At 41.6% G+C, this 15,251-nt stretch overlaps 1 protein-coding gene across 5 annotated transcripts in view; it reads right to left on the reverse strand.

The window, feature by feature from the left end:
- MCM10 (minichromosome maintenance 10 replication initiation factor) overlaps positions 1–14,846 on the reverse strand; it is a 61,150-nt gene extending 46,304 nt beyond the window's left edge. For 3 of the 5 annotated variants that reach the window (XM_047739537.1, XM_047739535.1, XM_047739533.1), the window contains exons 1-9: positions 14,789–14,846; positions 12,584–12,675; positions 9,200–9,541; positions 8,329–8,430; positions 8,044–8,184; positions 6,126–6,300; positions 5,492–5,657; positions 3,738–3,905; positions 2,150–2,266 (exon numbers count right to left, since the gene is read on the reverse strand). In XM_047739537.1, the coding sequence (XP_047595493.1) occupies positions 2,150–2,266; positions 3,738–3,905; positions 5,492–5,657; positions 6,126–6,300; positions 8,044–8,184; positions 8,329–8,430; positions 9,200–9,541; positions 12,584–12,590 (1,218 nt within the window). In that variant the 5' untranslated portion in view covers positions 12,591–12,675; positions 14,789–14,846. The other 2 variants (XM_047739538.1, XM_047739534.1) reach the window with 2 other exon arrangements.
- Positions 14,847–15,251: the final 405 nt, after the last annotated feature.

Genomic DNA, 15,251 nt, shown 5'->3' on the forward strand with positions numbered 1-15,251 from the left:
TCCCTGAAATTCCACTTAAAAGCTCTAGCTGGGTGAAAGAAAAAGTGATACTGTTCACCGCACATGCCCTTTTGCTACTATGGAAATAAAATCAGCTAGAGTGAACCTTGAAAACATTATGCTAAGTGAAAGAAGTCAGACACAAAAGGCGACATCACCAGGGGATGGAGGTGAGAGGTAGGGAGTGGTTACTTAATGGGTATGGTGTGTTTCTGTGGGATAATGAAAGATTTTGGAAGTAGAGAGCTGGTGTTTACATGAGAGTAAATATGCTGAATATCACTCAGGTGTATATTTAAAAATGGTTAATTGTAGGTTATATGAATTTTACCTCAATACAAACTGATTTAAGAATAAAAGAACATTGGGGCACCTGGGTGACTCAGTCTGTTAGGTGTCTGACTCTTGATTTTGGCTCAGGTCATGATCTCAGGATCGTGAAATCAAGCCCCACTTCGGGGCCTGCACTGAGGGTGGAGTCTGCTTAATACTCTCTTGCTCTCCTCCTACTCTTCAACCCCTAAGAGCTCTCTCTAGCTCTCTTAAAAAAAAAAAAAAAAAAAAAAAAAAAAAAGAATAAACATTAGGTTCTAGTGAAATTTTTCTATTTTCCTCTGGCTGCCTCCTGGACGAATGTTACCCTTCGGTGAAGGAAAAAAGGGAAACATGCTAATGTTCCATTGGGTGGCTCTTAGATGCAGCAACAACAGATTTTTAATGATTGCACTGCTATGTAGAAATACGTCAGGCACTTCCTGCTGATACCTCTTTTTCCAACTATTTCCCTCCTGCTATTTCCTGCTCACTAGCTCATCTGTGAGGCAGGAATGAGGGAACTAAAAGGAGACAAAACAAAAACTTGCCATTTAATCTGTTCAAAGAGCTCTAATTAGCACCACTTCGCACCCACTAGGATGGCTGTCATCAGTGACAAGACAAAAACAAGTGTTGGCCAGGATATGAAAAAAAACGGAACCCTCCTCTCTGCTGGTGAGAATGAAGCCACTTTGGAAGCCAGTGTGGCAGTTCCTCAAAAGCTGAAACATGGGGTTATGGGGCAACCCAGAAATTCCAGGTTATATACCCAAGGAAACTGGAAACATCCATCCATCCGTCCACATAATAACCTGTGCAAGAATGCTGAGAGCAGGGACACCTGGGTGGCTCAGTCAGTTAAGTGTCTGGCTTCGGTTCAGGTCATGATCCTCGAGTCCTGGGATCAAGTCCCACACTGGGTTCCTTGTTCAGCAAAGAACCTGCTTTCCCCTCTGCCTCTACTGTTCCCCCTGCTTGTGTTCTCTTTCTCGCTCTCTGACAAATAAATCTTTAAAAAAAAAAAAAAAAAGATTGCGATAGCAGCAATATTCATAATAGGACCACTGACTAATGAATAAACAAAAGCAGTCTGTGCATATGATGCAATATTACTCAACCACAAAAAAGAACGAAGTACTGACACATGTGACGTGAACAAATCTTGTAAACATCATGCTAAGTGAAAGCCATACACAAAAAGGTCATTGACTGTACAATTCCATTATATGAAATGTCCAGAGAAGGCAAATCGAGACAGAAAGCAGAGTAGGGCTCACCAGGGGCTGGGGGAAGAGGGTGATGGGAGATGACTGCTAATGAGTATGGGGTTTTTTGGGGGGGTACTGGGAAGGGGTCTGAAATTACATAGTGGTGATAGCTACACATCTCAATATTAAAACTACTATACTGTACACTTTAAAAGGGTGAACTGTATGATACGTGAATTATATCTCAAGTTATCATGACTACTAAAAAAAAAAAAAAGCTCTAAGAAAATACATGTTGGAGTTCAGAAATTAAAATAAGGTTTTCAGTGCATTTCATTACAGTGTTTGGTCTCTGGCACTGCTCAGAATTGAGGGCAAACTCAAATTCCATCTTCCTTATACTTCCTAGTCAGTTGGCAGTAAAAGATCACCTTATTAAATCCTTCCCTTGTCCTCAGTTTTTCAAACTGGCAGTTACTCACCACACACTGAATTTTCTTACTTTGGTGCTTCTTGTTATGTAGGAAACTCTGTTGCAAACAGATTATTACCACTAGGCTATCTACAATCTACACCCATTAGATCCCATCTCCAGGAGAAACCATCCCAACAGGGTGGAAACCAACCAAATTAACAGTCTGTGTACACGGCTGTCCATTTTTCTTCTTTGCTTTACAGGTTCCCAGATCAAGAGCTTCACCCATGATCAAGACCTTCTGAGGATGATCAATAGACAAACACACCTGCAGAGAAGACACAGGGTGGGAGTTAAAAGCCCACAAAGGTATGCCCTTTCATTGGCAAGAATAAGAGGCTGGCTGGTGGGAGTTAGCAAGGCTTTAGCAGTCTACAGGAATTAGAAACCAGACTCTGCAAAACAGCTGTAGAAATAGGAGAAATAGAAGACATGTTCAATTCTGTACCCAATACCCATTCTCTCCTGTGCCTCTGCTATAGAATCTGGATCTCACTTGGGCTGGCCAATGCTCAGCTTCAGGTGATGGATCCTGTTCATTTCCCCAGCATCCCTTGAAGCTAGCAATGGTCATGAGACTGTGTTCCGGCCAAAGAGACCGACACAGGAGTTCCCAACAAAAGCAGACAGGGTGGTGCTGGCTCACTCCTGCCTTGAATGGCAATGTAAGGGAAAGAGCTTCAAAGCCATCCAGTGGAAGAGGAGAAGGCTGAGAGGCTCACAGACACTGGTCCTGACATCACTACATTGTCTACACTGGGATTATTTATTATGGGAGAAAAACACACCCCAATGTTTACCATTAAAACAAACTGTAATATGGGCGCCTGCCTGGTCAGTTAAGCATCTGACCCTTGATTTTGGCTCAGGTTGTGATCTCAGGGAGATGAGCTTGAGCCCTGTATCCAGCTCGGGTTAAGATCCTCTCTCCCTCTGCCCCTCTGGCTTGTGCTCTCTCTCTCTCTTTAAAATAAATAAATAAATCTTAAAAAAAAAAAAAAAACAAAATAAAACAAAAAAAAAACCTGTAGGGAAGTTTTTCTCTATTGTTCCTAAACACATTTTGAACCAACAGATGATTTGTTGCCATTCTATGGTGAAAGGAAGAAGAGAAATAACTCTGCCTCTCACAGATCTCTGTCTGCAATAGCAGAGAAAACTCTACTGCTGCTTAAGAAGATAAAATCACTCTGATTCTAAGTTGCAGCTACACTGTACAACTAATGGAGCAAAGTCCCGTCAACTAGAAAATCCTGCCTGCTTGATGCTCGCAACGGAGATCTGTGAGAGAGATGTAAGGAGACCTGAGCAGAATAGTTCAAAACACTCCAGGAAACTTGGAACTGATGTGGAAAGATTTAACGAAAGAAGCTGTTATGAAACACTTAAGAGTAGGTGGAAATTCAGAATATTGGTGGGTGAGGAACAAACAAAAAGTCAAATTAGTGGAGATATATAAAAGCCTGATTCAGTATCTGGAGGTAGACAAGTTTTTGAAAGAACTTGGCTAAGCTATAAAGACAAGGAAGGATGGAAGGAAGGGAGAGAGGGAGGGAGGGAGGAGGAAGGAAGGAAGGAAGGAAGGAGGAAAGAAAGAAAGAAGGAAGGAAGGAAAGGACAGAAAGAAAGATGGAAGGAAGGAAGAAGGGCAGACAGACGGAAGGATGGAAAGAAAGAAAGAAATGAAAGAAGGGAAGAAGGAAGAAAGGAAGAAAGAAGCCATGGAAACAGACTCTTACCTCCTCTGAACCATCCTTGGGCTTCATGGGGTTTGCGTTGAGCAGCCCTATAACAGTACCCTGTTCAGTCTTCCAGAGCTCTTTGTGAACTTCTCCAAACAAGAACAATGACACACACCGTGTCAGGTCACGAAGATCATTCAGTCGCCAGATACTAAAAGTTTTCCCCTGGAACAAATATTTATTCTTATTTTTAATAAATTTTGCACAATGGGCTATACTGTCTCCATTTATGGTTCAAGTGCTCTACTGTGAAAGCATATATAAATATAAACCACCCTGACTATAAAATCTTGAGAATGTCTGTTCATTATAAATTAAACCTCTCTCTAGGCTTTAGTATTTATTACCTTTCTCATTTTAGAAATGAAGGTGAAGTAAGGCAAGTCAGTAGCACAAATGTTAGTGAAGTCTCTGATTCTCAGGTCTAAATAGTCAATGGGATAGTATGACCTTTCTAACTGCATGCGCGCGGCACACACACACACACACACACACACGGAGTATTAAAAGGACCAGAGGAGGTTGTGGCACTATCATTTAACAATTTACTGATATAAATTTAAAGGATCTATTATTTACCACTGGTTAATTATATTATTAATATTAATAAAAAGATGTCAGCTCTGTGCTATTCAATCTTTGCTTAGCTTAGAAGAAAAACAAAAGTATCATTTAAAGACAGCTGGTTATGTTTAACTGTAAAATTTCAGAAGCGTTACATATCTGAAGAAATGCAACTCAAAATGCTAACCATTTATATAAAAATTTCTACTTTCACAGTTATTACTTAAAATAATCTGAATATTGAATCAAACTATTTCACACAGGTATCCCAGAACAGGTGTGGTCATAGGTTATGGTGAGTTATTGACTGGATTCAAGTGTTATAACTATGTTTCCATGGATTTGTACAAGGTCTTTCTTGGAAGGGTTCAGATAAAATTTCACACCTGTTATTTCAATGTCATTATAGCCACTTGTGACAAAATTAAGAACTTAATAAAATGAACCAGATGTGTTCACATTCACCTTGACAAAGGGCTAGATCAAGAACCACATAACAATCTAAGGTTGACCAAGATCTGAATTAGAGAATGAAATCACAATTAAGCATGATTAAGCATAGTATTTGAGAGCTCAGAGAGAATTCTGGTATAACCAAAAGCCAATTCTTTCCTTTTACAAAGAAGGAAATGGATGTCCTCCAAGATTAAAGGTCAACCTAAGTTCACATAGCTAGGGAGATTGAGGCTCAGGCCCCAGGTTTTCTGAGTTGCCAGGCCACAAGTCATCTACCTGTTACCTCTCAGTCAAGTGCGATTTTAAAACCTGTTAGAACTTTTCTAAGATCCACTGTGCTGGCACAGGATGGCAATTTTAGAACTTCTGAGATTGACCTCTTCCTTCTAGGCACGCTCTCTGGAGCATCTAGAAACTCGGCTTCTCTCCCACAAGAGGGATGACAGTGTCACAGGGGCCACCACATGTACCCCCAAAACAATGACAAGTGAAATGCAGCAGTAATAATACAATGAAAAGCCCAAGGACTCTGTACAACCAGGTCTTGTTATTGCAGGGCATTCTTTACAAATTTAACCTTCAGACAGCAATCCAACAATGGTGAGGCAATCTGCGAACTTGCTAGCAGCATTCTCAAGATAAAATACTGATAGGCTTAAGGTAGAGAAATCCTGAACATGAGCACCTATGGTCAGCTTGTGATGGAGCAGTTAAGAAATCAGTAGGCTTACACTATTAGAACTCTGTGGAGTGATTTTCTTCAATATAACCCCGAAAGTCACCCAGTCTACTTCTTCTAGCTGCTCACTTGCCATCTTTTCCTTGAGCTGAGATAGTCTGATCAGTTTTCGGCCAACCATTTTCTTGTTCATCTCTGTGGAAGACACTCGAGGCCACCTGGGTCAAGAAACCAGCAAGGATTAGATTATTATTCCAATTAAGAGATTACCTGGCATTGTAGGAAAAAGAGCACAGGTACTTTTCTTAACATTAGTTACAAGAAGGTACTACTATCCCGGTTAAACTGTATATACCTTTATGGGCTTAAAAATAGTCTCCATCAGTGTTTCTGATGAAATAAACTATTATTTATTTGTTATTATTACTTCCTTTTTACAGATACATGATCTTTTATTCATATTAAATGAATAAATGAAAATGCATTCTTTAAACATTTCACAATCAAACTGTACTGAATGCTATGGCTCATCTTAGTGCCAAGTTTTGCCAAATTCAAGAGCTGTTAGTGTTAAGTGGATCTGCTGTACAAACACATTATTTCAAAAAGGCTTAATCCTTGGGAAGGAGGACAAAGCATCTAGTGATGCCATAAGAACCGAATGTGAGGGCTCTACAGTTACTGACCTGAGCCTCAGGCCTGAGAAGGCTTCCACGGAGACCACTGTCTGGGCCGGTTCCCCTGAACTCCTGGGGGTCCCTGTGTTCTGATCTCTGACCAACCCACTAAGTTTATTTCCAGGAGTAGTTCGGAGTGGTTGGGGAGGTGTACTTGTCATCTTCAAAGATGTGCTTTTGGGCTCTAGAAAATTAACATAAAAGTTAAGTGAAAGGAAAAAATCCCACTGATCCTTACAAAATTTGTTCTTATGGAATTGCTTCTTTTAAAATCAACATATGCAATAACCAAATCTTGAGAACAAAGGACGCCCACAAGACCATTTCTGTACTATCCTCCAAACCTCCGCAGTGTAGCCCGAAAGAACTTCCTGTGACAATGGAAAGGTTATACACTGATGCTGTCTGATGTGGTGGCCACTGAGCACTTAAAAATGGAATAGTGTTTCCAAAGAAATGAATGTCTAATTTTATTTAATCTAATTTAAACTTAAAAAGCCACATGGAGCAGGTGGCGGCTATATTATAGTGCTGCTCTCAAACACAGATCCTTTGTGCAATGACATTTACTGAGTATTCCCCATACACAGACTGCTGTGGTAGACTCCACGAGGGAGTAAGAGCCCTCCTTCAGGGATCAATTAGTGATTTGTGTGTAGATCAACTGTGATGGGATTAATTCGTGATTTGTGTGTAGATCAACTTTGACCTGAAGAAAATCCAATGTTAGCTTCCCTTTCTTTGTTTCTGGTTTCATTTCATCCCATTCCGTTCCATTTCATTTCATTTGTGGTGGTGGTGGTGGGGAAGGGGGTGGGGAACTAGGGGGACCAGGGTATTTTGCTGACTTGGTTGCATTAAATATCCCCAATGTAGTTAGTATTCTTACTTCAGAAGTGTTTGATAATGTTCCTGAAGGTCAGGATATTTTGGATATTTTCCTTAATAAACCTATTTTCTCTGAAATAACACTGTATTGTTTTATCCTCAAAGAGACTTTGGGTCATCATCGTAAGCTTCCAGGGTCAGGACAACCCTAGAACTTTAGAATCTCTAGAAAGCCTGCCCATGCCTCACCCTCTCAAAACTTAACTTTGGACACTACTTAATGAAACACCTTATTAATGTCAAAGGTCCTAAAGGGAAGGATGCCATTCATAAATGGATACATGGAATATATAATTTGTTTCAAATGTGAATATGGAGAGGCTGTTACTCTCTGCTATTGTGTCTTATGCCACTGCTATTTAAAAAGGCCTTTTTGAACATGAGTGATCAATAACATGCTGTTTACTCTGAGTAACCAGACCATTTTGTCTTAGATCTTTCAAAGTATTACCATGTGCAAACTGAGGCAGTGCAACAAAATCAATACATAGGGGTCATAGATATTTTTCATTTTAACTGTGTGCTTACATGTGGGCTAAACCAGAACTATACTTGAGTACACGTCTCTACTCTGGGCAAAGAAGTCTTTTCTAAAGAATGGACCATCTGCTTTAATACAACCTGGCTTCAAATAAAACTTAGCCATTTTAAAAGGAATCTGTGCTTGAACTCAGGGGCCCAAAGAGTCAATCTCTGGATTGCCTGAGAACTCAATCCAGTAGTTATACTTACTATAATTCAAGTCAACTGAAGACTACAGAGTTTAAAAAAATTCAATTCACTGTTTTAGTAAATATAGCTACTCTTTATCTAAGGATTTTCTAAGCACTCTGAGATGCAGAGAAAGTTTACAAAATACACCACATGGCTCTCATTCCCAACAAACTTAATTTTCTCAATGGGCAGGTAAGATAGACCCCTGGCCCTCCCCCACCAGAAAGGTATGACACTGCCCCCCGCACACAGATATGACAGTGCCAAATTGACTTTTAAATAGAGCAAGAGTAATGAAAAACCAGGGAGGCCTTGCCTACTATACCTGCAGATGAAATCTTTGGTGTCCGAGCCACTCGCTTGGTTTTTGGTAGAGCAGGGACATCGAGCTCTGCAGAGAAGCATGTCGACTCCTGAATTCTCTGAACTTTCTTCTCTTTAAGAGGGGAGCATGGAGACTTCTCTACTTTATGAAAAGAAAAAGAAATTCACAAAGGAAATTTAGAAAGGGGCTCAAAATCTATTTTACCAGCAGCTGAATGCAGAAAAAAATGCTATAATTTCTTAACAACAGAATTGCACACTATTCCTAGAATTACAGTTTGATTACCAGATTTAGGCAAAAGGGGTGGACTTGCAGGCTGCTTAAGTGTTGCTATTTTTAGCTGTTCCTGTAAGGATTTCATCTGTTCTTGTAACTTCCTTAATTCATCTAGGGAAGAAAAATATATTGATTTAAGATCCACGGCAGAAGAAATATTATACATGATAAAAATGTTGTAATTATTTTTGGTGTCTACTCCCCACCTTAACACCCTGAGACCCACAATATAGTCACATACTGAGAACTACCATTAACTTTGGTACTTCAAAGAGGTTCTTCAGGGAAATAAACTTCGTATTTTCAGTAATCAAGCCTCTAATACCTAAGCTAGTTACAAACTGGTACTACTTACAAATATCACAGAAGCATATTCCTAGCTAACAAGTTTAAGGTGTCAGGGAATGATTATTATATCATAAAGTTAGTACCATAATTAATATAATAAATGCGGGCTCCTCTATTAGAAGAAATAGACAACCACTGAATTTGATTATAATTTCAAAATATGTGAGACAATGTCACAAATTAGAAAAGGGCACTCCTCAAAGCTTCTGTTCATAAATGGCCTCTGGCCCAAATAGAAGGAGGAGAAGCCTACAGTCCTACCCCTGGCTCCACATGCATATAAACCTCTAAGTGAGATTTTTCTGTAATAGGCACGAAAGCTGGTGGAGCCATTCTGGGAAGGACTAGTTATGGCTGGCTGACACTGGGACAGGGGCCTCTGCCGCCTGAAATGTCTCCTCTACTAATTCCCACCCTTTTTTTTTGGTCAAGTCATTTATCACCACCCTGACTCAGCAGCTATTTTGATAAAAACTGTTGGCTCCCATCTAGTGTATCTTGAAGAAATTAGAAGAGCAAGTAGTTAGGGAACCTTGCAACTCTTGATTAGTTTTCCCCTGACTGGGAGCAGGAGCAGGGAGGACTCTATTTTTAGGTGATTGCTGTGTGGGAACTTCTTCTTCATCTGTTAAGTCCCCCATATCTCCAAAGAGAGTGGCCAAATTTTCCTTTCGCTCTTCAGTCTCTCCCAGGTCTCCATCAGCAGCCTCCTCTGAGTAAGATTCACCATCACCATCTGCATCAAAGAGCTCGTCATATGCGTCGGGTTCGCCATCCCCCTGGGTCAAGGGATGACCCTCTTCTGGATTACAATCCAAGGCAGACTCATTCTCCTCCAGCAGTGCAGTCAGCAGAGACAAATCATCTTCCTCCCCTGTGCAGAAAGAAGGACAGACTATAAACGTACCGGAGAAAAACCAACAATGACAAGCACAATGAATTAAAACATTCACCATTAATAAGGCAATTGAATGACTCTGCTGATTCACCATTTTGCCTGGTAAAACTCTTGTTCTTATGTCCATCTTTCATCTCCCCAGGTGCTTAGAGGGCACCGGGTGAAGGAGAAAGAGGGTGGTATCTGCTTAGTGAACTCAGTGCACCATGCACAGGGCTATGTCCTTTCACCTGTGCTACTTCAGCTGATAAGCACCTGCCTGCACGCCAACTTCCAAGAAACCCAATCCATAATAATGGGAATAATCCAAAAACACACTAAACATACATTTAGGCTCTTTTTAATTATTTGAGGAAAAAAAATTTCAAGTGTAGGAAAAGTACAAAGAATTACATAAAATGTACTTATATTTCATCACCCAGAATTAGCCACGTCATGTTTGCTTGCCTTTATACTGCAAGACTTAAAAAAAAAAAGTTTATGAAGTTTATTGTGCCAAATCTTAGCCAATTCCTTCCACTGCCTCCATGCCCCACTGTAATAAGTGTCATAATTTTGGTATATCATTCTAGTCTATTTTTCACTTTTTCATTCAACATTGCATGTATAATTGATCTAAATCAAAACATAGAGTTCTAGTTTACTTCTTTCAGTGACTAGAGGGCATTCCATAGTAAAACTATCACATTTTATTAAGTCATATTTTTAATCCAATCCAATATATGGGCCATTTCCAATTCTTTCCCATCACAAACTATCCAACAACCATGAATGTGTCCTGCAATATGTGTGAGTTTCCTGGAAATACCTATCAGAAGTGGAATTGCTGGACTATTGCATATGCACATTTTTCAACTTTCCTAGATACTGCCAAACTGGTCCCAAAGCGGTTATACCCTCACTAGCATTGCATGCAAGTACCATTTCTTCCTACCATCTCACCAATATCTGATATGTCACTTAAAATTTCTTGCTAGTCTGATGGATGATTTTAAAAGGCATCCCATTGTTCTGATTTCCATTTCCGGAATTCTTGTAAGGCAAAGAATTATGTTTATTGGCCCTTTGGATTTCTTCTTTCCTGATTTGTTTATTTTCTGTGCCTCCCCCTTTCCCCCCCGTATTTGGGCATTAGTCCTTAATAAATCTGAGCCATTTTAAAGCAGAGACATTAAGGCTATTTCACACACCCCCTTCACCTCAAAGATAAGGGCTGAAGTACAGAGAGGTCAAAGGCCTGTTCAGGACCATATGGTGAAACAGGTCAGCACAGGAGGCTGACTTAGGATGGAGATCTCTAGGGGTGCCTGGGTGGTTCAGTGGGTTAAAGTTTCTGCCTTCAGCTCAGGTCGTGATCCCAGGGTCCTGGAGTCGAGCCCTGCAACAGGCTCTCTGCTCAGCAGGGAGCCTGCTTCCCTTCCTCTCTCTCCACCTGCCTCTCTGCCTGCTTGTGATCTCTGTCTGTCAAATAAATAAATAAAATCTTAAAAAAAAAAAAAAAAAGGATGGCACTCTCTAGACCAGCAAACCAATATTCTTTCCATTACTCTGCATTCTTAGCAGATGGAAAACAGCCAGTAGCCAAACTCATGGCCTAGAATCTGATAAAAGGGTCTAAAGCTTAAAGTCAGAGGTTGCATAATGATTTATCTGAATTGCTGAGTCAATACTCCAACTGCAGGGTGCAGCAAGAGAGAAGAGGTAATCTGGCTCCCTGTGCTCTAGGTGAGACAGCCACATTCCCTCAATAGAGCCAAGAGGCCCTCCTCTGTCTGGCTACCAGCTGTGGAAGACAGCACACCCCAAGAAGAGGCCTCGGCTCATACCACTGGGAGTCCCAGGTGACAAATGTGGCCAATTGGCTCCATACCCTTCCTTGAACCCATTTTCTTTCATGAGAGCACCAGGTCTAATCCTGTGATACCGCCCATCCTGGTTTAACTCAGTCACCACAGAAAATCCTGTCTTTTCCATGTTATGTTGACCCAATCTCCGTGTTTCCTCATTCCATTTATACACTGGACCCTCTTCCTTTTAGCTCCTCAAGGACTTAAGCCTATAAGCACCAGCTCTCATCCCCACATCACCCATTATTCCCTGTCTTTTGGAGCATTTCTCTCAGCATACAAATTCATTCTAGTATCTCCCATTGTACCAACTACCTGATATTTTCCTACTTATTTGTTACAATCTTGCTCTCTGTACTAGAATAGAAGCAGGGATTTTGTTCAACCATGTATGCCCAGACCAGTAAATGCTTTGATACCATCTGTATTGAACCAGATTATTAACACTATGCTAACCAAATCAATGTTTATTAGATACAATGATTTCTTAGAGAACACATACCATTCACCACTTACTCTCATAACTGTCTCCCAGCAAATAATTATACTTTATATTAACTGCCCAGAAGGCAATTTGATGATTTTTGGAAACAGGACACTATTATTTTACCAAAGGTACAATCAATGTCACGTGTTATTATAGTGTGAGGAATTTCAACATTTGGTTCTCCTTTTTTGAAAAGGGCAGGGTATAAAATTAGAAAGGACTATAAGAGTTTAACCCAGAGCTAGATAAAACCATTTCAACAGACGTCATTATTAATTGTGAACTCTGAAGTCAAACTGCCTGGGTTCAAATCCCTGCTCTGGCAGTCTCACCCGTGACAAATTACTAACCATCTGTCTTCCAGTCTAAAAAATACAGTTGCTCAGAGGACTAAGGAAGTTAATATAAGTAGGGAAGAAGTTAAAATAAGTAGGGACCTCAGAATAGTGCTTGGCACGTTCTAAGTACATGCCAACTATCATTATTATGAAAGACAATCAATGCTGCCAGGAGATAAAATCCCACCTGACTGAACAAATAACATTCACTGACTGAAGTGAGATCTTCTCTGAACCACTGAGAAAATACTTGAGGGTGGGGTATACCTATTTTCACTATTTTGCAAGTAAAATAAATAAGTCTGTAGACAAAAGGGTGGTTTTCCATAAAATAAAGAGAACTTACCATCCATGCTGTCAAGAGAACAGTTGTGACTGAGAGCTTCGAAGGAGAATCAGGTGCCCAGGAGATGGCAGTAATGTCAAATCTTGGCTAGGCTATGAAATCAACATGGGAAAAGTCACCCTTGATTGTCCCCTCTCTCACATCTCATAGGCAACAAATCTAGGATCTCACAAATCCTACAGGCTTGAAGCTCAGAATTCATCCAAAATCTGACCACTTCTCATCTCCACCTACCAACACCATCTCCCTTTATCTTGACTTCAAACTATGGTTTTAGAAACTCGGTTGATGTACCCTTTGTAGGGTACTAGATTACATGGATGGGACGGATTATGGACAAGTATTATTGAGAGTGGTCTAAATATTAGGGCTACGATCCCATTTTATTTACTATGATACATGTGACGGCTACCTTATCCATAGCAGTCTAGTGGGTGGTTCTACTCAATTGCAGCCTTAGTCACATCAGGATTTCAATTCAATACTATTCAGCAAAACTCAGTGTTGGCAGAGCTAAGAAGGGTAAAATCATATTATTCTGTGCATTGCCCTTCTTTCATTTAATTGACTTTTTTAGAAAAAGATTTTATTTATTTGAGAGAGAGAGCATGCACAAGGGGAGTGGGGGACAGGAAAGGGAGAAGGAGAAGCAGCCTCCCTGCTGAGCGGGCTCCAAGTAGGCTCCATCCCAGGACTATGAGATCAATGACCTGACACAAAGGCAGACACTTAAATGACTGAGCGACCCAGGCATCCCCATTAAATTAATTTTAATAACTGCAAGAAAAAAGTACAAATTTTCTAAGCTATTATTTAACTGATGAGCTTTACAGCTAACCTTGGTATGTCTAATATCAAGTATTAATTATGATGCTTTCTTTTTATTCAACAAATATTTCTGTGGAAGTACCGTGTGCACCACACTGTGTTGAGAGTCTCCTGAGAAACCTGCTGGACTATAAGCTTCCTGAGGGTTAGCCAAATGTTGTATTCATCTCTATAACCAACCGCCTTTTTCCCCTCAAAGCTGTGTACTCTACCTCACCCTCACATTCAGGACCACCCAACAGCTGCCATCGGGTCTGTCTCCAAAATACTGCTCTATCTTTTGCCTGAACCTACTGCATGGGCTTCTAGTATTGGTCTCTTTGTTATCTCTTCTCCAAACAGCAGCCACCATAATCTTTTTTTTTCTTAGCAATTTTCTAGGAACGTACAGTGGATCGTGGTATTCCCACAATAATAAGTCTTTAAAAGGGGGACCTGGGTGGTTCAGTCCCACCAGCGTCTGGCTTGGCTCAGGTCATGATCTCTGGGTCCTGGGATGCAGCTCCATGGGGGGCTCCCCACTCAGTGGGGAATCTGCTTTTCCTTCTCCTGCAGGAGCTCTCTCTCTCAAATTAAAACAAAACAAAACAAAACAAAAACCCCCAAAAAACCTCTTTAGTGATTTTTCATTGGTTGAACCAAATTTAAAAGTCTATGACGAAATGGATACTCTGTCTCTCGCCTATTTCTCCTCAGACTAGACTGCCTTCATCTTCCCGAACACACTGAGCGCTCTCAGGCCTTCGGCTCTTTAGAAAGCGCTCCCCTAGCTCCTTCTCATCCCTTCGGCTCCCCCGTAGACATCGATTTTTCTGAGCCTTCCACACCACCCTACCTGAGCGGCCGCGTTGGCACCCTCTCACACCTCATCCTTTTCGCGACTTTACTGCACTTTCCACTGCGGGGTGCTTGTTATGTTACTCTCTTGAGATTCTAAGCTTGGTGCGCGCATAAATAATTCATAAATAATTTATGTCTGGAGGCCGGCAGAGGCACACATTCAAGGACTATTAGCAAATCATGAATTAAAAAAAAATGAATGTTAAGTCCACACGGCATGCATTTGGCAGACATTTTTAAAAGCCTTCTTCAGGAAAAAACCAAATCCGGCCTCTTAAGTATAGACGACGGCCCGACGCCTGGCACCTCCCCGGTGCTTCTGAGAGGGGCCCCTACCTTTCGGTCGCTCCTCAGGCGGCGCCCACCCCGCCGCTCGGACACCGCGCTCGCCCAATTCCAGTCTCGCCCGCCTGACCTCCCCGGGCTCCGCGCTGCTCGCCCTCGGAGCTCTTCAAACCTTCCCACAGACCCGCGTGGCGGCCGCCCTCCCCAGCTGCCGGAGGGCCATCCCCACACCCAGACTCTGACTTCTCTCACCCTATTCCGAACCGGTTCGCGTCCTACAGCCAGACCCGCCAAAATTCCAACTTGGCTCCACCCCACCTCTGACGCCAGACGCACGCCGACTTCAGGCCACGCTGATTGGCTAACGTCAGCGTTCTTGGAGAGGAAAACCGGGATGAGTTAGCGAAATGCCGACCTTGCGTAGGGCAATCTGATTGGTCCACGTGACGGCGCGCCCTCTTTGTTGGGGGTAAAGGAACTTCCGGTCGGTGAAGGCTTGGGTTCCTTTAGACAAAATCAAGTGTTCTAGCGACCCCCAGCGCCGGGAAGTTTAAGTCGTCCTGTAGGGTATTTTTACTGGCAGTGGAAACTGAATTCCTGACGCTCTGTGGGACTATGTCATCCAGTCCTTCTGAGCTCCATTTTCTTTCTGTGAGGTGGAGGGTAACGCCTGAAGCCAAGCCTGCACTTACACACTTAAACAGGGAGCACATTC

The sequence above is a fragment of the Lutra lutra genome, chromosome 8, assembly GCF_902655055.1.
Source record: "Lutra lutra chromosome 8, mLutLut1.2, whole genome shotgun sequence".
Taxonomy (NCBI): Eukaryota; Metazoa; Chordata; class Mammalia; order Carnivora; family Mustelidae; genus Lutra; species Lutra lutra.